Below are 21,792 nucleotides of genomic sequence, written 5' to 3' on the forward strand. Positions count from 1 at the left end.
ATGGATCCAGTGTGTCTTTATGACTCTTTATTTCCATGGTTTTATTTTAAATTCATTCACAAAACGTCCTTGAGTTATGTACAAAAAAAAAAAATCCCCCTCAATCACATAAAAAAATTCTCCACCTCCAGACTTGTATAAAAATAAACTCGTGACAAAGTCCAAAAACATTCACAGAAAACTCAAACAATGATCAGTCTTGAAGCACAAGTGTGAGCAATAAGCACTAAATGAGATATGTGTACTCTGTAATTTACAGCACTTGACATTGTTTACATAGGAGTGGCTTATCCAGGCAGCCAATCATTTCAGGATCACTGGCACACATTTCAGTTTATCTGGTGGGTTGATCATTTATTGGTGGAAGCCGACATCTGTTGTTGTAGCCCTGCATATTCGAGCAACCCTAAAAATAACATATATGAGCTATTATGAATACTAAAACCATATTTCAGTTAAATAATTCTATGGATTGTTTATGATTTTTCCATTATTTGAACAGTTTTTATGTGACTATTGTCCTAAATTAGACAAATATCTTCCTTTCTCTAACCAGGATCTGGTTGTAATGCATTTCTAATGGCAGAGGGTGGTCATAGAGAATCTAAATGTTTGCAAACTGCCATTAAATGACAAAAGAAGTAAGCAGTAGACTCAAGTGATGAAACTGAGGTGTTACAGACAGGGGATAAGAAATGAACAAAGCATCTCAGGACTCTCAATCTATCTTCCCCAGCATTATTGAGTAAATGCTCAATCACACTATCTACTTTGTAAAGTAGAAAAAAAAAAAAATAAAATCAAAGATGCAATGGCATTTTGCTAAATCTGTGAGCCTGCCAATTAGCCGGCTATGTATGGTTCTTCCACATGCTACTGAGGCTCCTGTTTGTTAAATGAATAAGTTGTTAAATTTTCAATTTGTCTTATTTCTTCAGACTTCAATTATCCAATACAGCAAATAAGAGTCAATGGCAGAATAAGTTGTTTGGCATTGGCAGAGAAGATTTGGCAAATTTTTCATGGGCGCATCCCACATACTCAGCTCTGATGCTCCTCCCACAAACACCTGAGCCTTACTGTAGAAGATTTATTACCAAGAAGCACTGTTACGACAAAGAAATAATCTTCTATAAAACAATTTCCTTAATTTTTATGCTAAGTTTGGTTTTGCTTTTAGATACATTTCACACAAAGCTCCTGAGGAGCTTTCAGTTTGAGTTAATTTTGCGCCTGGCATCTTTAATCTCTCTGCTGATTTGCTTGATCGTATCTAAGTTGTGTTTTCTAATTTTTATTTAACACTCAGACATGCCACTCCATTAGAATCTTTGCTGTGTAAAATGCCTATGCAGGAAGTCCCTGACCCTGCAGCAGCAGTTTAAAGCAAGAAGTCAAAAGTATAAAAATGAAATGCTGGCAATCTTGTTTGTTTTGATATTCATCAAAACAAATATCAGTTTTACTTCCCTGCTGTTTCACTACCATCTTAAATGACCTCTCAGTAGCTTAAGAGACATTTTAACAGTTGGGTGCAAATATCTCTGGGAGGCTATGTAAATATTTTTCATAGCAGGGCATTCACATGGCTTTCATTACAATACAGTTTTAGCTTCTGACAGTTATAATATGACTAAACATGACACTGTATCTAGAAATAGAAGATGTCTGAGGAATCAGACATGTGAATACTGACTAAAAATACACCCACGGTGGGTTCAAAGCTGTTGCTTGTTTGAATCCTATTGCAATATGTGACTGTATAATCTTTCAGACCACTATAGTTAATAAATGGTAACATAAGGGTTTAGAGGTAATGTCCAGGCCATAGCAGTGACAAGTATTTCCATTTCACTGATTCATTATGAAGACATTTGGATTAACAGTCAAGAATATATAGACTGACATCAGCCCGTTTACACCTCTTGCATATAAGTTTCCCCTACAGTCAACCTTGCGCTCACTGTCAACTCTCTCACTCAGGCTATAAATATAAACTCCTGTTAGTCCAGTGTTACATTCTCCCACTCAACCCCCGCCCCTTCTCTGTCTCCCTCACACACCACACAGGAGAGAGCCGCAATGACGTATCGCTGGCCATCTCATTAGACGATATCATAAAAAGCCTGTTGCCACGGTGACGGCTCCCTGTATTACCATGGCAACTAGCCGCCATGACAAGGTGGTGCATTCTCCCTCCAACTGAACAGGGAGGAGACACTGTCTACCAATGGTGGGCAATGAAACAGTCAGCAGCCTGAGAGGAGCGTGTGGAGAGTTGAAACAGTCTGACCCCTGCTGGTCACATCTTAGTCATGCAGGGTACATCCTGAAAAGACAGAAAAGATTACAGGCTGGGGGAGGAAGCAACATTTCAGACTGTATTACAGCGCTGACATGTGATAGGCAAAGCTGGGAGAGCTTTAAAAGCATAATGATATTCACAGAGATGAACTCACAAGAACAAAGTCTGTCTGCTTCTTGAAGATGTGAAGCACTGCATCGTGGACTGTCACAAACAGCCGGCTCTTTGGGATGGAATCTGAGAAGAAACCTGCCGTTTCTAACTGCTCCACGACGCATGCTGATGTATGACGACACAGAACAATGAACAATCTCATGAATGCATGACATAGAAAGCACTTTAAGATTATAAACATAAATATTTATGTTCAGCTGCTAGGACAGGGAACAGTGTGGCGCCACAGAGGCTGAGACCTTCAGATATTCATTATCTCTAGTCTGAGTCAGCATTAAGGACATTTGCTTTGTCTTTGTTTGGTCTACTGTGCTACTCACCTTGGCAGCCTGCAAGATAGATGTCTATACCAATCTCCCCAAAGTCCCTGAATATCTAGAGGAGGCACAAAGATATCACTCAATGTTTGGTTTAGACTTCTTTCTAGACATAAAATATGCAGATACCCCTCTCCTGATATACTAACACATTTACTGATGCGTACATTTTTCAAGGTCTTCACAGTGACTGTGTCCACAAATCCAGTCGTTGAAATGTCCAAGATGATGCTGTGTGTGCCTGTTTCGCAGACTTCAAATGTCTCCCCATCCTCCTGGTGTGATCCCTTTGGGATGTTTTTGTCCCATCCTGTTTCTGAGTCTGAGTCAGACATGGTTGTGTCGTATTGGAAGGCTAAGTTGACCTTACCATTATTCAGGCCATTTCTAGATGTTTGTGTCATGCTTAAGGCCACACTGTTTCCTTGACTCAGTCCTGTTTGTTGTGCAGAGTCTTTGTCTTTTGAAGAACCAGTGCCACTGGACAGGCTGACTGCTTTTTTCTGCTGAAAGGTAACAGGTAAAAATAAGTGTCTTGAAGCATTATTTATTTCAGTTAAAGAAGCTCTAAATGTGTCTCAAAGAATGGCATACTTGACTTTTTGCCTCCTTTTTAGCTTTCTTTTTAGCTTCCTCTTGTTTACGCTTCAGCTTTGCATCTTGTTTTTTCTTGGCCATCAGTAGCTTCCCGATATCAATTCCACTCTGCACAAAAAGCCAAGCATCACATTAAAAAGAGGCAAAAGGAATGAGAGAGATAATGAATGCAATTAAGGGCGCTGAAGACAGCAGACAGGGATTACATCTTGTAATCAAACACAAGCCTGCACACAAACACACAACCACATTTATGAGCACCCACCTTCTCTTGCAAGGTCTCCAAGTACATCTCCGCATTTGAGTAGTAGATAGTCATAGAGGAACGGAAGATTTTAATTCCTGGAATCTCTTTAGCCTGCAAAGACACATCATGAAGGAGAGGTTCAGAAACTCACACCTTGTTCCACTCTCATTTGCACTTTTTGGCTCCCGAAGGTATAGTTTGTCCAACATTTCTTCTAACACTAATGACTGCAGCTGAGCTTATTTTATCCATTAGTGTTCCCGTAATGGGAAAATGAGGCCAAATTTCAATGGGAAACAAACATATTTTCAAACTCATCCTACAAAGCTGATCATTTTAACTTTTGATTGACAACTTGTGAGTTATTTGTCTGCAGCACAAGCACGACATTAGCAGTTTTAACAAGACTGGAGATCTGCAACCATCCATCATACTCATGCAGCAGCTATTTTCTTTCAATCTAAAATGCTGTCAATGTTTCACTACTGTTTATAGGTTTTAAGTCTGTTAATTTATGGTAACAGACAATGATTGATATACAGTATATCGATTTTACACCACTGCTTTCAATCTGAATTATGTGTTCGTACATGTAGGCATGTATGTGATGTGCAGCTTTGTGCCAATATGTAATACGTGTTTTTCTTTTTTCAGTGATATTTTGAAACCATGATGTTAATTGTAACCTGCTAAAGCTAGATTAGCTTTAAGCTTTAGCTTTAACTCATGGACAGTGCATCATGGCAACATTTATTAGAGATATTGTGTCTCCAGACAAATTAAATGAAGCTGAACTGTTAAAACCTCAACCATTAACAGTGATAATGCTGAAGGAACTGTCTAAATTTTAGGGTTGGAAAATTTCAACTAGTTAACGCTCACATTACCTTGTAAATAGCTAAAATTATTTCGAAAATTGTTTTTTATTAACATCTCTAGGAAGTATTTGCAGAGCCATGGTGTACAACTGAAGAGTCAAAACCATGTTTTGATCAGGTCTCTGCAAAGTTACCTGTTATTTTTCTAACATCCATCTCTTTTCCTATCTAAGCAACATTAATGTCTCCAAAGTGATAAATTTGCACAATGTGAAGCAAGCAATTCAATTTGTCACCAGTTACTTTAACACCACTCAAACCGTGACACCGGTTCTGTACATTAGACAAAATAAATAATAAAAGGGGAGTGTGTGGCTTCAGACTGTATTTCTCTGATGGCCACTCTCACACAAAATTCATCAGAACCAAAACAGATACTAAAACTTTCAAAATAAAATAAGATTTAACTTCTGTTTAGGTTAGGGGTTAAATACTCTAATGCAGCAAGCATAGCTTCATTAGCTGCATAAGCTTTGTAGCTAACATAGCTATGTAGCTAAACCAGCCAAGGCTATGCACACAAAGCAGTTATATAAACTTCATAGGCATGTTACCTATGTAGCTACGTTAGCTTTAACTACATTTGCTAAAGGTCACGTTGCTAAAGCTAATTTAGCTTGGTTAGCTTATGTAATAACCTTAATTACAACATAGCTATGTTAGCTCAAGTTAAAGCGAACCAAGCTAAAGCTAGCCACCCTTTGTGTAACAACTTCCACAACAGGTCTAAACCTATCTTTATCCTGAATTAGACCTCTGATCTTTTTCTCAGTTTTATTTATGAAATGTTGCTTTGTCCGTAATGTTTCCATGTAACTGCCAGACTTTGTTTATGCTGCTGTCTTGGCCAGGACAATCTTGAAAAAGAGATTTTTAATCTCAATGTTTGAATTTTACAAAAACTTGAAACATACTGACAAATTATGGCGCTTCCAGTCTGAAATAGACGGCATCTCGGATGAACAGTCTGTGAGAGTGGGTGTGACAGATTTAAGGTCTGCAGCCAGACTATCTTTAAGTGAAATCTTCTGGCTTTGTTTTGTTAGTTCTGAGACTTTATATAGAATATAATCATGCAAACAATCATCACATATTAAATCAAAACCTTTTTTGAATTATGTTTTTATTCATTGTAAATAATTTCTCAGTGCACACCGGAAGTACCTTTAGGGCCCACCAGGGCCGCAACCTACACTTTGGGAGCACTGTTGTAGATGACTGGATGATAATATTGGCTCTTATTTTTCCATGGCTAGCAGGTTAGCATTCTCTTAGGTACTCACTAAAAATAAAGGTTTGAACTATTTTGTCTCTGTAGCTAATCAACCTTCTACTGGTGAATGATACATTTGTTAGAGCCCCCCCAAAAAACAACAAAAAACCTGAAGCACATTTGTACAGCCTTTTTAACAACAGTTGAGCTCCTTCATTAATGTGGCACCAGAGAAAATGACTGCCATGTTTAAATGGTTAATAGAAGCAGCTTTGAAAGTAGCTTTGAGATATAAGCTATAAAAGCCCTTTGCTGAAAACTATTCATCAGAATGAAGAAAAGACTCTTACCTCTCTGTAGGTGTCTGTGTCTAGATAGAGATTAGTGCCTGCCACTTGGCCCAAGATAGAGTAGCGGGGTCTAAAAGATGAATGTTAACAATTATCTATGAATTCTTTGTTAAAACAATTTCAGCATGTTTGCAGACACATGGATGTTGAATTCTGAATGGTATGCAGTTACAGTTGGGTTCTGAAGATGACAGTGAGCATGGAAAAACCAATGGAGACAGCCAGCCCAAGGTCCAGGTTTAGCAGGATGGTGCTTACAAATGTTACCAGCCAGACCAGCTAGAGGGCAAAGAGAGCACTTACAGTCAGCGGGTTCAAAGAGCTACACAGTTCACACAGTGTTTAACTGAGCAGAATGACTCTTAAATAGGATTTAGTCATACCAGATCAACTTTGTTGGTCTTCCACAGCATGGGCATGTCCGTGAACTGCTTGAACATTCCTTTTAGATTCACAAACACTATTGTGGCTAAGACAGCCTGTGAAGCACAAACGCACAGATTTATTCATTTTACATAAACCTTACTGATCAGGTATTGATCAGGAGGTGACATGAATCCAGGAATCCAGCATGTCTTTGTAACATGATGCTTTGCACTGGAAGACATTTGGAGACACACTTGTGAAATCAAGGGCTCTAATGCATCTTTGCTCACCTCCTTTAGAGGCTGAGACGATCGAAAAATCTGTCTGTATTTACTGTTAGATACCATTCAGACTCTGATGATGCACAAGGTAGCTCCTAGACCATGTAAATGTACAGATTTATTCATTTTACATAAACCTTACTGATCAGGTATTGATCAGGAGGTGACATGGGGGAGCGCATTACCTTGGGAAGATCTTCAAAGAGAGCACCTATTTTCAGAATGGTTATTAGCACGATGATGGATGAAATCAGTCCTGCAACCTGACAAGACAACCACACATGCATTTTATTGAACAGTAAATTGTCTCAATGAAAACAACAGTGAAGGGTAAGAGGCTTTTGATGTGTAGATCTATTGGTATGTTTACTTGTGATTTGCCCCCTGTGCTCTCCTGGACGAGGCTGCGAGACAAAGAGGAAGTCACAGAGTAACACTGAAAAAAACCTCCAACAGTGTTACTTAGACCTAAAGCAACCAGCTCCTGTAAGGAAATAAGAAACAGACAGCATTTTAAATTAAACATCTCAATACTCATGTAGGGTGAATTCAATCATTTCAGTCATTTTAGCTTTTAATCTTGACTTAAGTCCAATTATAGTATGTAGGCAGTGGGGGTCAATCCCATAGTTTACTATTCATTAACTTAATGGCCATGTCAACACATCCCTGCTACACCAAGAGCGGTGCCAAGCATATTTAAGGCCCACTTGGTTGCATAAAGCTTGTTGGGCATTAATGATTTAGCGCCCCGGCTCTTAGTGGCTGCAAGTGCTCCCAGCCTGTCACTCTCCAGAGAGAGTAATCCTAGTCACATGCTTCTGTAACTGTGTGAGTAAGTCTGTGTGCTTCTGATAAGAATAAAAGATTTACTACTTTTAGTCCACACATTGATGTGGAAAAACACAGATTGTTAGAAACTGGAGGACGCAGAGTATTTTTCCAGAAAAGTGTTGAACTGACTTGATACACATATCAGGTTTGGTGATACTGCAGTGATGTATTTATTCAACTGTGGGGGGAATCCAGCATGTCTTTGTAACATGATGCTTTGCACTGGAAGACATTTGGAGACGCACTTGTGAAATCAAGGGCTCTAATGCATCTTTGCTCACCTCCTTTAGAGGCTGAGACGATCGAAAAATCTGTCTGTATTTACTGTTAGATACAATTCAGACTCTGATGATGCACAAGGTAGCTCCTAGACCATGTAAATGTACTTACTGTGAAGCCATATAATGTAATTACAAATCTGGTCTTTATAACTTATGGAAACAAAAAAGCATATTGTAAAATGAGATGGCAGAGTGTATTTTTGTTGTAATTAATGCTAATAAATATACTTAAATTAAAATTACAGGAAATTAATGGGTCTCCTGAAAAACAAAAGAAAATCAAAGGCTGGTGGTTTCTATTTATCTCTCTTGGTGTGATTTGATCTAGGTCAAGTTGAACGACAGTTTCACAGCTACTGAAGTCTAATAAAGATCAAAGTTTGACTCATGTTAGCAGTGAGTCATAGACTCCATCTTTATCTCTCACTGCGGTTTGTGTTTAACACAAAGGTCTAAAGAGACTGTGTGTCTTCCTCACCTGGTTGCTATCCACCTTGTAGCCGTGTTTGAGGGCAAATGTTTTGCCAAGGGAAATGTTGATGGCATAGCCCACGATGGCCACTGCAAATGCATCTCCTATCACCTTTGTGAACAGTGAGGCATCTGGAGCCTGGGGGGGCTGGAGGCTGGTGCAATGAGAGAAAAATGAATATTTTAGGTTTTTACCCCTGTAACCTTGTGCTGCTATACTATCACCCAGGCATCTCAACAAACAGAGGATGGCTTTTAGAAACTTTTGACAACAAAACATAATAATAAACTATTGCCAGTCATTTCTGTAATCATGTTGCTTAAAAGCTTAAAATGTGACACCCTGAATATTAATGTGGCTTAAAAAATAACTGATCTAAATATATCCTGGATCAGTGAAGTCCTAAAGAGGGAGCAGTAAGAGTGCTGAGGTTGTTGTTCTCAGCTCTGTGTTTACAGCGCTTAAACATTGGAAACAGTCCTGATATAAAGCTTTGTGTGTGTGTGTCACTCAAGCAGCTTGTGTGTTTTATAAAAAAAATTTAACCCCTCCTTCTCTAACCATTAGTCCTGCCATGTGGTAAAAGTGTTTAAAGAGAGTAGAGGGGATGCTGTCTCTGGGGACTGTTGTTTCAAGACACGTACTGTATGTCCAAGAAAGTGTTTGTTTTGGTCTAAAACTCTGCACTGAAAGTCACACAGTCTGACTTTAACCCCTTTCTCTCCACTTTTGACAATGAAGAAGGCTTAAATCAGCATTATTTTTTTTTACAAAAAGTATTGAATTTAGCTGTTGTTGTCTGCCATGTTTACACATCCTTCTTTTATGCTTTCCGGGGATTTTCTTCTCGTTAATTGACTTATCCATCCCAGAAGATTTTAGAGCATGGGGCTTTTAGGAAGTCATTTACCCCACAACACACCCTATACAGTTCTATAAATGCAGGGCATGAGTCAGTTTTGTGTGTGTGATGTTGTACAACAGTCTTGAAACAGTGCAGCGGTCTAAATCTTCAACACTTCAAGCACAGAGAGGTTAACTTACCCACTGGGAATTTCTCCAACCACATCAATGCTGTACATATCTGGAAGTCCACAGAAGAGAGTGATGATTGTTGCTCCTATAATCTGTTGGGGGGAAACCCACATAGGAGGTTGTTTTGTAATGGTAAATTAATCATTTCACATTTTATCAAGTAAGTTCTCAAGTCCCTCACTTGTTTATGGTCTCTGTGGTCCTGATGCCCCCTAGTGGACAATTAAACAGACCCATATCCCAATCAAACAAAGGAACCAGTATTAAAATGTACTTACAACTAAGAGTTCAATTGGGATGGGCAGAGGTAGCTTCTGTCTGTAGCAGGCATTGACTTCTTTAACCACAATGAGAACTGCAAGAGCCACCAGGCTGACCACCAGCTCTGGCACTTTGGTTTCAGGGAGCAGCCGGCAAATATCTACAAGAGTCTATGATTGGAAGAAATGAAGGACAAGGACAAAAAAGGAAGATTGGAATCAGCTTGATTCAAATACAGCACATCAAAGTGTGGTAGACATTTGGACACCCAACAGTAGTGAAAGCACGCATAATTAGCAACAGTTTCCATTCAACTGCCTCACTTTTTGGGTCCCAGTTCTGTTCATGCTGTGTCACTGTCACACTGCCATTACTTGCTGGAACAGACATATTTAGTCTGAGTCATGCTAATGTTTCAGTAGCATCTGAAAAACCTGCAAAACTTCTGCTGAAAGACAAACGCCCCTCTGATTCTTCTAAATCATTGGTTCTCAATTGGTGGGTTGGGACCCATATACGGGAGCTGGATTTAATAGGTCACAAAGGTGTGCCTGCATAATAAAATTCATCTTTAATGGAAGCCCTTACTGGGCATGCTTTATTAAATTTGGTTTGCCATAATAACAAGTAAATTAAGGTTGTTTTCTAACAATCTTGTCTTGGGATAAAAAGACAGTTTTCCCATGATAATGTGTTAATTTCTTAAGCTTTCATCAAAACAGTTCAAATGTGCATGCTATCCCTGGAATGGTGTAAGAAAAATATCTGCATGCACTTTACTGGAACACTTTTCATTAGATAAATGTGAGTACAAGGGTGGCACAGAAGTCAGAATTCTGAGATTAAAGTCAGAAGTCTGACTTTAATCTCAGAATTCTGACTTTTTTCTCACAAGTGAAAAAAAAATTTTCGTCTCAATTTTTTTTTTTTCAGTGGCCCTAATACTCTTCCGTAGAAAGCTAAGTAGTTAGTAAGTTGCAAAAAAAGGAAGCTAGCTAGTTTGCAACTGAGTTAGTTTTATAGAACAGATAAATAAGATGCTAACTTTCTTATAGGCTAATAGTCAATCAGTCAGTCAGTAAGCTAGTGAGTTAGATAGACTTCCTACTTGGCATGTGTTAGTTTGACCGCAAGTAAGCAGAGTGATTGAAGCTACTGGTGTGTTAGCTGAATTTTTAGTTGCTTTGGTATGTTAAACTACTTGTTGTGTTATCTTGATCCTTAGTTAGTTTGTTAGTTAGGCTACTTTTTATGTTTACCGGAGTCTTTAAAGTTAGTAAATTAATCTGGCTTGATGCTGGTTTGATGCTGTATTATTAGCAAGTTAGGAAGTTTGCCCACTTGTTTTTTTCTGTTGTATAGATTGTCAGTTAGTTAGATAGTTAGCCCAGTTGCTCTGTTTGCTGCGCAGTAAGGTAGTTAGTTGGAGTTAGTTAGTAAGCTCACTATGTTGGTTTGCTAGTTAGTCAAAATTGTTAGTTACTTAGCTCTGGTTTGTTTGCTGTAATGCTTGCAATTTAAGTTGGCCAACTTGCTATGTTTGCTTTATAGTTCGTTAGTTAGGTAGGTAGGCTACCTGCTGTGTTAGCGGTTCCTTTGTAGTTATAAAATTAGTTTGGCTTCTTGGCATGTTAGCTTGATTCTAAATTAGGTTATTTCAGTCAGTTCACTTCATGTTGAATAGACAGTTGAATGAAGTCGAATAGGCAATTTTTTGCCAGTTTCAATCAAAACATTGTACCCTCATTTTTTATGTATTTATTTATGTATTACCTATAAGATCTAACTGTTGATCACTTGTCACTTTGTGCCCATATATAAATAATGGAATGCATGACATACTTACATAAATAAGGGAGAGAGGGCCACTAAAGCGAGTCGGTGTGACACCAAACAGGTACTTGAGCTGGGAGACACATACATGACATGCTGATCCTGTGGTATAACCACGAACCAGAGGCTCAGACAGGTAGGTGACCACAAAACCAAACCTCACCACACCCAACAGTATCTTAGAAAAGAACAAGGAGGAGAGAGAGGTTAGCCCAAATCAGGGAAATGTGCCTTGAAACAGTCCTCAAACCCCTGTGCAGTCCCTAAATGCTCTGATTTCAAAAAAGGACACACACCTGAAAGATTCCCGCCAAGACTGTGAGAGAACACGCTATCTGTACTCTAAGTGCATCCCGTGCATCGATGTCCACACTCCCTGTCCCATTAGTGGCATTAACAATAAAGTTACTGTCTGGTGCCAGCCTTTCCGTCACGCTCCCAACCATGATGCTGATTACAGCAAATGTACCTGAACATTCAAAACATATACAGACACATGATGCACAAAGACACAAGTAGAGTGACATCATTCATGTTGTTACTCACCTATAGAGATGTGTCTGGAAGTCCCAAAGATGAAGTACACGAGCACAGGGAAGAGGGAGGTATAAAGGCCAAACACAGGGCGTAAGGAAGCCAAAAGAGCATATGCCATGCCTGATTAAAAAAAAAAAAAAGAAGAAAACTCAGTTTGTCAGGTGATAAACTCCCTTGAGTGAAATTCATGCCAGTCACTGCCAAAAGCCACACTTCCTTGACTGGCCACTTGAAGCCTGCGACCAAAACCAAGTCAATCCCCATTATCATCCACATTAAGATGCTTAATTTTAGGACAGAAATATGTTCCCAGCATTATAGCTTTGGTCTTTATAGTTATTTCCCCCATTATGACAAGTAAAACTGAGGTCAACTTTATATTGAACTAATAGCTAAAAATGGTGCCTTGATCTGTGCAGAATTATTGTAAGTATTAAACAAGATGCATGTGCCATTTAAATTTATCACCATAAAGGTTTATTTTTTTTAATGAGGGTCCCTTTGCCTTTTTTGACAGGACTGCTGATGAGATAGAGCATATATGGGGAGAAAGAGGAGGAAGGCATGCAGCATCGTAACCCACATAAAGGTCTCCTGTAAGTTAATTTTTATCACTTAACTACTTTTACAACTATTATTATCAGCATTTCCTCCAGATAGATGATCAGTCTTTTCATTGTTGTTTTGCTGTTTATACAGCTCTTCCTGGTTGTTTGTCATTCTCTCTCTGTTTTTTTCTCTATTCCACTTTCTTGACCTCTCTGGGTCTCTGTTAATGTTGACAGCAGGAGTGCTCCTGGTGTCTCTAAACTCCTCGGTGATCATGGAGGGAATTTCTTCTTCTTCTTCAAAAAGAAAAAGAGGGGAACACTTAAGACTAAAGGAATTGGTATAATCAAGGTCCAGACCTTATTCTCTACCCTGAAGAAGGTGCAGGCTGATATACATTGGTCACAGGTGATTTTAGGATCAGACATTTAGGGCTGCTCAGTTTTTTAAAAGAAATGATCATTTTTACATTTGTTTTAAGCCACTAAAATACGAAATTCCACACACTGTTGAGCCATATTTTAATTTGAATAATCTCATTTAAAGTTGTGAGTGCTGAACTTTTAACAATGAATTTCTACTTTTTGTATGATTGCTACAAAGATAAATTAAAAGCCCTGCTATGGATGGCAAATGACATTTCTGTAAAGTAATTAGCCCTATCATACAACTATGATAGGCCTGTATGGCATGAGTAGATTATCTTTGATATGAAAACATAATGATTAATACAACACTGAAAAACAAATTTAAGACATCTGTAAAATATGTATATAAGCCCCTGACATTAATAATTCAGAGGTGCTAAAATGTAATAAAGGCGTGCTTTAGCACACCTGAAATGGATTTAAAATCACCTGCATGTTTTTAGTGTTTCTAGCCCTAAGAATTAAAGGATGTTATTTATTCTATTTTATTTATTTTTTAAGATTAAGTTTGGGGTTTTTTTGTGGTAGATAGGACAGTGGATACTGTTGGTAATAGGGATAAGAATGTTTGGAACAAAAAATGTGAAAAAGGCCTTTTACACTTTCAGACCTGAGTAACTGAACCTGAATCATTTAAACCAATGTTTTTGGGGGGTTCCTTCTTTCTGGGCTTTTTGTTGTTTTTTGTGACATTTTTTATATTTAAAAATGATAAATCAACTGGTTGTTTCCACCTGTCTGCTCTTTTATGCTGAGGTAAGCTAACCCTTCCCTGTATTGGGAATCACACCATCAAAAACTATTAATCATAAGTGGCAGGTTGGCTTATTTCTGAGCTTCCTCCACTGTCCACATTCGTACCCTGTGGCAGATGCATGATGCCCACGCTGCAACCGGAGATCAGGTCCCCTACGGCGTTTTCTCTGAATGAGTAGCGAGGCAGCCAGCTGAGAACTGGTACCCAGCTCAGCACTGTGTGCTTCAGCCTGGGAACTGAACACCTGCATCCCAGAAAAAAACACACCATTCACAGCCACACAATTTCAATGTTTTAATGAATATCTCAGCAGGAGTCTGAAACGGTGTTATAGGATATTGTGAAATTATGTAAAATCATGAACTTTGCTCGTCCATTGTCATTAAATAACTGATTTGTCAGCTTTTTTAAAGCATGACTGATCTGCTTTCAGTCAGCAAAACTGTTAAACATCTACTCTCAACAATCTGCATGCACACACAAATTCGTTCATGACTCACTCATTCAAGACACTTTACAGGCTGAATGAGCAGTTAGAGTTACACTGGAGCCCCACATAAACAGTAGAAAGGAAGTTTGTTAAATTAGACATAGCTGTGAGCTATGATTGTTTCTCTCTGTTTTCCCTCTCTTTTTCAATCTTACCTCAGAGCCTCCTTCACCTGCTCACCCATAGTTGGTTTGGTAAACCAGGTCCCTTTTTGCGCCACTTCATCCAGACTTAACTCATCCAGAACCTTCCTCTGGACAAAATATTCCCCATCTGAGCTGTCCTCTTCCCTCATGTTCATGTCTCTTGGTCCAAATTCAACAGATTTCAACACAAGCTGGTGTACTCCTTGCTTGCTGAGGGTCTTCTTCAGTGGAGAGACATCCACAGCTGCATAACAAGAACCAAAACACGTGGAGTAAAAGTGTAAGCTCCTTTCTCTTCTGTACTGATTGACAGTGCTTGCTCCTGGACTGTGGGAGTGACTGCTCCTTTCCTGTCCTTATAAGACAACAACAGCCACACCACATGTCCATACACCCACACCTGAGGTTATGCCTGTTTGTTTATGTAGCCTTGCAGAGATTAACTCAATGGAAACTACTGCTACAGGGTCAAACTTTGGTCAAAACTGCAACTTTAACCAACTGGTCCAATCATGTTTTCACTGTTCTTTAATGCATACGGAAAGAAAAAAGGTTATGATAATGTTTTAGATCACATAAAAGTCTGTGTTGTTCTTCTGTAGAGTACATGGTTGTGGAACAGGCAGTATGGCGGTCAGATATGAGCCAGACTGACATATTATCTTTATAGCTGCGTAGCTGTTGTCATTCAGGAGATAACGCAACAGTATTTTCATTGTAAGCAAGAAAGTGGTGACACATTATGCTACAGGCAAGTTCTTTAAGTGCACTTGCAAGAGATGGTTGTCCTTTTAAATCCAGAATAACTCAACAGCTATGGTGAATCAAGAAGAAAAGCAGATTCTGGTCAACACATTTTTTTTTTATCTGCATTTTAAATTATTCAACAAACACATTTTCTGCCTCTTTTGTTTGGTATGTTGTTTGAATCCTGCCTCCACCGTACATGCTTTCTTCAGTCTCAGTTCACCCAAAAGTTCATCTCTGCTTTTTTGATTCCGGGAATATTGAACTCCACATAGGGTTAAAATAAAGGCAAAAATTGCCATAATATCGTTTGCCACTGGCGTTGCACTTTTTGCAGGCCTGCCCATAGATTTGGCTGCGCCCCAGACAAACCAAGAGAATGGGCCCTCCCCAGTTGAGATTTACTGATAGTATCAATGTGTGTTGAATCAGTAGCTCTGGTGCCAGCTATCCTGGCTCACACTTAATTTATTTTGTAGCTGAAAAGCGTGTCAAACTGTTAAAGGGTCTGATATTTAAGTTATTTATTTGTGTCACTTTTAAACATCTTTTAAAAACATCTTCAGCCTACTTATGCCCCCTGTGCCACCTCTCTCACCATTTTTGCCACTTTTAACCTCTTTTCACCATTCTTTCTGCCGTTTTTACCACTTAAAACCATTTTTTGCAGCTTCTTAACCCTCTTTCACCACTTTATCTGCAATGTTTGCCACTTTCAACACATCTTGCCAATTTAAAACAATTTTTACCTCTTTTAACCCCTTTTTTTGCCACTATGAACCCCCTTTCCCCATTTTTTCTGCAAATTTTGACCACATTTAACCAATATTTTTCCCCAGTAGTCCCTTTTCAACTTAAAGAAACCCATTTTTGCCAATTAAAACCCATTTTTGCCACTTTTAATCCATTTTCACAACTTTTTCAGTAAATCTTTACCACATTTTATTTTTGTTATACTCATTTATGCCACTTGTAACCCCCTTTCACCCTTTTCTGCCTCTTTTTTTTAACCATTTCTGCCACCTTTTTGCCTCTGTTTACCAATTTGTGCCACTTTAAACCCATTTTTGCCTCTTTTAACCCATTTTTGCCACTGTAAACCCCTTTTTAACACTTTTTCTGCTGATTCTGGCTACATTTATTCTTTCTTATGATTATTTTTGTCACTTGTAACCTCCTTTTACTTTTTTCTGCCTCTCTTTTACCATTTTTACCCAGTTTTTAAATGTTTAACCCCTTTGTGCCACTTTTAACCCCTTTTTCTATTCTGCTGTAAGAAGAGGAGTTAAGATTTTAAAGAAGGCCATATACCATGGCATAAATAAACTAAAAAAATGTGTTTTTTTTTTTCTTTGATAAGAGTGGTTGTTACTCAGGTTTAAAAAAAATCAAATATGGTTATCACAGCTTAACTTTACAATGGATCATTATTTTGATGACCTCCATTCGCCCCCATTTGGTTGGGCCCTGGAAATCTCTCCCCTTTTCTCCCCTTACAGGCTGCTTTGCTTCTTTGTCCTTGTCATGTTGTTATTTTTACGACATGTCTTGTGTCTTGAAACTTCCTGCCACCCCTCCTGTCTGACACAGCTTGTCTACCACTCTGAGATTTATGTGTGAAAGCAAACTTTGGAAGATTCCAAGGGTAGCATGCATGAAGTTTTTCAAGTTATCTTCAAGAGTGGAAATGTGAAAATAGCTTTTGTTTTTAAAATGTAAGGTTGCTCTCTCTCTCTCTCTGACCTTAAAGTGACATGAAATCAGGAAAAAAAACAGGAAACATAGAATGTCTAAGTGTTTTAGAACCAGAGGTGTAACAAGATCATTAATATTAACTCAATCATTAAAGATAAAACATCAAACAATATGTGTTTCTGTTCTATTTCTTTGTCTTATCCATAAAGGTCGCTTCATACATGCCCAGTAAAAGCTTATTTCTTTTTGAACCTGACAACCTTACAGCACAAATCCATCATTCACCTTTCTGATAAGACTTCTTTCCTGTCAACTTTGTCTATGTTTATGTCGTCTTTATGTTGGCCTGGTTAACATTTAACATGTTTTTTGTTGAGATGACTTTTGTTATTAAGTGGGGTTTATCTTGTTATTAAGTCCATGTATAGGCGGCATACAGTCAGGGTAATTAGATCACACGAGATGAATGTCTGAAACCAGGAGGTCAGTGCGGGATAAACTGAATAAGTAAACAGCATTGATGTTGCCTGAATAAAAATGTTATGAAAAGTCCAATGCGATGATTTTTAAAATATCAGTTCATTCAGCTCAAGTTATCAAGTTGCAAGAAGGTAACTTGGGTTGCAACTTGTTCACTTGAGTTAAATAAACTTAATTCAACTGCTTGTTACCACTTGCATATTTTATTGAAAAGAACTCAAAAGACAGCAAATCAGATGTTAAAACAACAAAAATTCTTAATATATATATGCCAATTTGAATTTTTTTGTCAGCATCCCATTTCAAAAAAGCTTTTGCAAACCACTGCACTCGGTTTATTTTTACTTTTTATACGGTGTCCCAGTCTTTTTAGGAAATTAGGTTGTACACCATAAAAGTACAACTTGATTAATGTTGAGGGAAAAATTATGAACACTTTGGTGCCCTTTCAATAACTAAACTAGTTGGTACAACACAGTATATTGAGTTTCTTAGATTATATAAGAGAACATACAAGTCTAAGTTGAGCCAACATTTTCTAGGTGAAATATTTGGCTCAGCTGCTTTAGTAGAGCCAATAGAAATATATTTTTCTTTTGTAAACATTTTCTGCCAACTTAAGATTTTTAGTTATAAGCATGTTATATCAACTAAATGGCAACATGAAGTATTAAGCTGAGACCCTCAACTCAAAAAAGCTGTGAAACTTGTCATTTAACTGTTTTACAACGGGCCCTCATATTCGTTTTACATATCAATCAGTAAAGACTTAATACGAGTTGACATTATTTACTTTACAAGTTCTAATGAAAGAGAAATGTCTTTGGTGATCAGACCCCATCCTGATGACTTCATGTGCTTGAAGGGGTAGTGAGGCGGAGGGCAAGAAAAGATACCCACTTATGAAGTTTAGACACAGGCGGTGGTGCTGATGAGGGCTGCAGGATCACATGAGGAGTAGACTTATGAGAATCTGGACCGGGAAACTGATGAGGTGGCTTGGAGGAGGTGGCTGAGGTATGCAGGATGAGATGAGCAGAAAAACTGTTAGAACTAGACGCCGATTAACTGAATGGAGGTGGCTGGGGTGGAGGAGGGTTGCAACATCCACACTGAAACAACAGACTGTCAGAGAGAGGATGACAGATTTAAAATATGACAGGTGCATGATGATTGGTCAAACAAGGTTGTGGCAAAGTCTGTTTAGCTTAGTACTTAAGAGAGTGAACGCCCAAAATCAGCTGATCACAAGAACAGGAAGAGAGAATGAATGGAAAACGGAAGAGATATGAACGAGTGTTGATTAATAAATGAGTAGAAACAGTCCTCCTGCTTGAACTTTCACTGAGCTCCATATAAAATAGGATTTTTTCCCCCCAGATAGACTTTGAAATAAGTTTTTATTTTCTTTCTGTTGCTATCTAATTTAATTCATCATCCTATATATCATATCAATGCTACCTACAGAGCAGGCTATTATTTTGATGTCATTCATGTCTTTAAATTGTTCAATTTCTGTTTCATTCATAAAAACAGAATGTTGAAAGAATTATGTTCAATCATATTTTTCTTTTGGTCTTCGCTGACGTTAAACAGCTTGTTGAAATCCATCAAAAGTATCAAACTAAAACTTTTACATTTGAATTCATTAACATCATGTTGGCATTTCCGAAAAACTACGCAAAGAAACAAGTGTCTCAAAGGTAAACATTTCACTGGCTGAAATGACTAACAGTAATAGATGAGTGTTCAACAGGAATTTTTCTTGCACACATTAACCCCGGCCTCCATCACGCAAGTAGTAATGTGTACTTTTAAAACATTTTGATGAAGTGGAAAAGACTGAGAATAAAAACATCCGCGTCATGGCTTATTTATACAAAATAAGATCATGGGTTGATCTAAGATAATTAAAACTTTGAGAACATCTGTTTTTTTTTCACAGTAGGACCATAACTCTGACCACAGTAAATACTACATTATGTATACCTGTTTAACTGCTCATTAAGGTAAATATCTAATCTGCTAATCCCAGGGAAGAAACTAATGCATTTAGAAGAATAGGGAAGAAATGTGACATTGAGTGAATAAATGTGACATAGTCTTTTTAAATTCATTTTATAATCTGCATGTACGGCCCCCCATCCCCCTAATGCGACAATGATATAAAGGCATCGAGCTGATCCTGTCAATACAGTCTGTTGTAAGCTGATGTTACTGCCTTTATTGACAGTCAACAGCCACTCACATGCTGTGTTTTTGTTCATTGTGAGGCAAATTTACCAAATCTATCAACCACGGTGGCCTTCAGGTCATTAAAATCATCATGACAGAGAAATTTGTGCCAGAAAACAGTAAATTTTATTCCCAACTTCTGTCTCTGCTCTGGCACACAGCCAGGCAGCCAGGCTCGGATCAAAAGATTTTTTTTTAAATCATTTGAGATGATCGTATTTCTTGTGAGTGTGTGTGGCTTCAGCTCATTCAACATGCCAACACCATCTTACATCTAGATTTTACAGCCTCATTTTTCATGATTTTGAAGCTTAATTTTATAGACTTAGAGATGTTTTTCATGACTGAAATTAGGCCTGGTGGTTCATAACACAATGGCCTGTCATAGAACAAACCTTAAATACAGATTTTTTTCCATCACTTCACAGGGACTTTAATGAATAATACTAAAAAATATAACACAGCACAATGGTTCTTGAGCTCGTACACATGCTTTGTGCAGCTATTGCCACTTACAACTCAGTTTGACTCGTCTGCTGAAAGTCAAACTTCATTTTAACACAGAATACTTCAGGTTATATCATATCACTGTGATGCCACTGTTTGTCAGTCAGTTATGTATGCTCTCCAGTTCCTTTGCATTATGTCAACACTTGTGATATTGTAGTTTGACTAGTTGTGTCTCTGCTGATTTACTGACTGGCAGTATTCAGGCATGCCATACACAGATCCAATACTTGTTGAACAGTGAAACACTGAGCCACCCTAGGGCATCCAGTAACACGTTTATTTATCTTAACTACCATGGGACTTCTCTCAAAATCCTCTGGGATTAATAAAGAATGTCTTCTTTCTTCAAAATAAAATGTCTTATATTTCTAACATATTAAAGTTAGCATCTAATGTGTATTTCACAATGAATGCTGAAAACAAACAAAAAAATAAAAGTAAAATCTCAAATACATTTTGAACATTCCAGAATTTTATCTAGGATTTCACAGATAAAGGAACAAATAAGCAGGCATTCCTGCCATCTTGTTATTGATTCCTCATTAATTCTATTTGAACCTTGAAACTCTCAGTGTCTTCATCTTGTTTTACCCTCTTATCAATAGGTAAATACTGAGATAAATCATTGAACTGCTGGGATGAAAAGGTGAGGTATTTGATAACCTATTTAGGGTTATACATTTCCTTACAGCCGGGAAGGTAAAGTCAGGTTTTTTCCTGACCTAGTTTCTTAAAAAACATTTCATTTGTTAATATTTCAGAAAAGAGGGAGAAACACTAACACAGGGTTGGCATGACGAGCTACAAAGCAGCTGCTCATCTTTCATGAAGTGTTCAAAGCAGGACTCTAAAAAAAAACAAAGTTAGGGGCCCCAGAAGAAAATAGATACCAAGATTTTATACACAGTAAATTTTAATTTTGTTTTCATTCACTCTACATGATGATTATGTACTCCACAATAAACAAAATAAAACAACTCTACAGCAATTGACTCAATACAGAGTAATACTGAACACAGTTGATTTATTATAAAGCTGTTTTTGACTCAATACAGTTTTATATTTAGTCCTTTTAAAGCTGTTTTTCATTCCTTGTGGTAATGTTTCCTACTCATGATGGAACAATTTCTTCTCTATATAGAAATAGTAATGCTTATGCAGAGCTGTATCTTACTCTAAATAGATTGATGTTCCTCTTTAAATAGATCTACATTTACTCTTAATAGATAACTCTGCCACCTTTCTATCTATAAATGGAGGAACAACAAAAGAGGGCTTTGTGCTTATATATAAGTATTAGACGTAGTATTCTAATATTGAAGACACAATCGTGATGAAAATATCACAAAAACCCAGGAGCAAAACACGAGCTGTGGCAGTAAAGTTAAAGAAGTTTATTATAAAATAATGCAAACGATGGTGAGTATACTGGCTGGTGGTTGGCAGAATCACCGCTAGAGAGATGGAGACACTGCAAAAAAGAGGACAAAAAGGAGTTAGACAAGGCAAAAACAAAAAAAACTCAATGAAAAATAACTAGATTTAAAGGTTGAAGAGGAGTCAGGCTACCTGATTAGACGCTGTGAGGTCTGAAAGTTCATCACCAGGTGAGATCTTGATTGCCAAGGATTAGCTACAGCTGGGACACAAAACAAGCTGTAGCCGTGACTGTCCATGAATGATGGCAGCTGAATCAAAACTCGAGTAGGCGTGGTCCAAGTTTTACTCCAGCAGAATGTCATCTGTTTGAAATCCAAATCTGGCAGTGGCTGAT

General features: G+C 37.9%; 1 protein-coding gene across 2 annotated transcripts; it reads right to left on the minus strand.

Moving 5' to 3' along the window:
* Positions 1–187: 187 nt before the first annotated feature.
* LOC121517013 (solute carrier family 26 member 6-like) lies at positions 188–14,731 on the minus strand. 2 transcript variants are annotated; one of them, XM_041798504.1, is made up of 19 exons: positions 14,361–14,731; positions 13,820–13,959; positions 11,991–12,101; positions 11,741–11,913; positions 11,458–11,622; positions 9,629–9,781; positions 9,360–9,442; positions 8,322–8,469; positions 7,099–7,212; positions 6,914–6,991; positions 6,465–6,560; positions 6,254–6,360; positions 6,082–6,151; positions 3,659–3,751; positions 3,391–3,501; positions 2,964–3,299; positions 2,800–2,854; positions 2,460–2,584; positions 188–2,329 (listed from the first exon to the last, which is right to left on the minus strand). In XM_041798504.1, the coding sequence occupies exons 1-19, from the start codon at positions 14,504–14,506 to the stop codon at positions 2,303–2,305; spliced, it is 2,331 nt and encodes a 776-aa protein (XP_041654438.1). In that variant the 5' UTR covers positions 14,507–14,731; the 3' UTR covers positions 188–2,302. The 2 variants fall into 2 exon arrangements, with proteins under 2 accessions (XP_041654438.1, XP_041654437.1); XM_041798503.1 differs by having other exon boundaries at positions 2,964–3,302; positions 14,361–14,730.
* Between the last annotated feature and the right edge of the window lie 7,061 nt (positions 14,732–21,792).

Source organism: Cheilinus undulatus, linkage group 11 (genome assembly GCF_018320785.1).
Source record: "Cheilinus undulatus linkage group 11, ASM1832078v1, whole genome shotgun sequence".
Lineage (NCBI taxonomy): Eukaryota > Metazoa > Chordata > Actinopteri > Labriformes > Labridae > Cheilinus > Cheilinus undulatus.

What these genes read in the sequence shown, in the direction of transcription:
- LOC121517013 (XM_041798503.1), bottom strand. Translation starts at nt 14,506, where the DNA reads ATGAACATGAGGGAAGAGGACAGCTCAGATGGGGAATATTTTGTCCAG. An exon ending in GTTGGAGAAATTCCCAGTGG is followed by an intron (nt 8,470 to 9,359) that starts GTAAGTTAACCT and finishes TCATTGCACCAG; the next exon opens with CCTCCAGCCCCCCCAGGCTC. An exon ending in GTCATCTTCAGAACCCAACT is followed by an intron (nt 6,152 to 6,253) that starts GTAACTGCATAC and finishes TTCATCTTTTAG; the next exon opens with ACCCCGCTACTCTATCTTGG.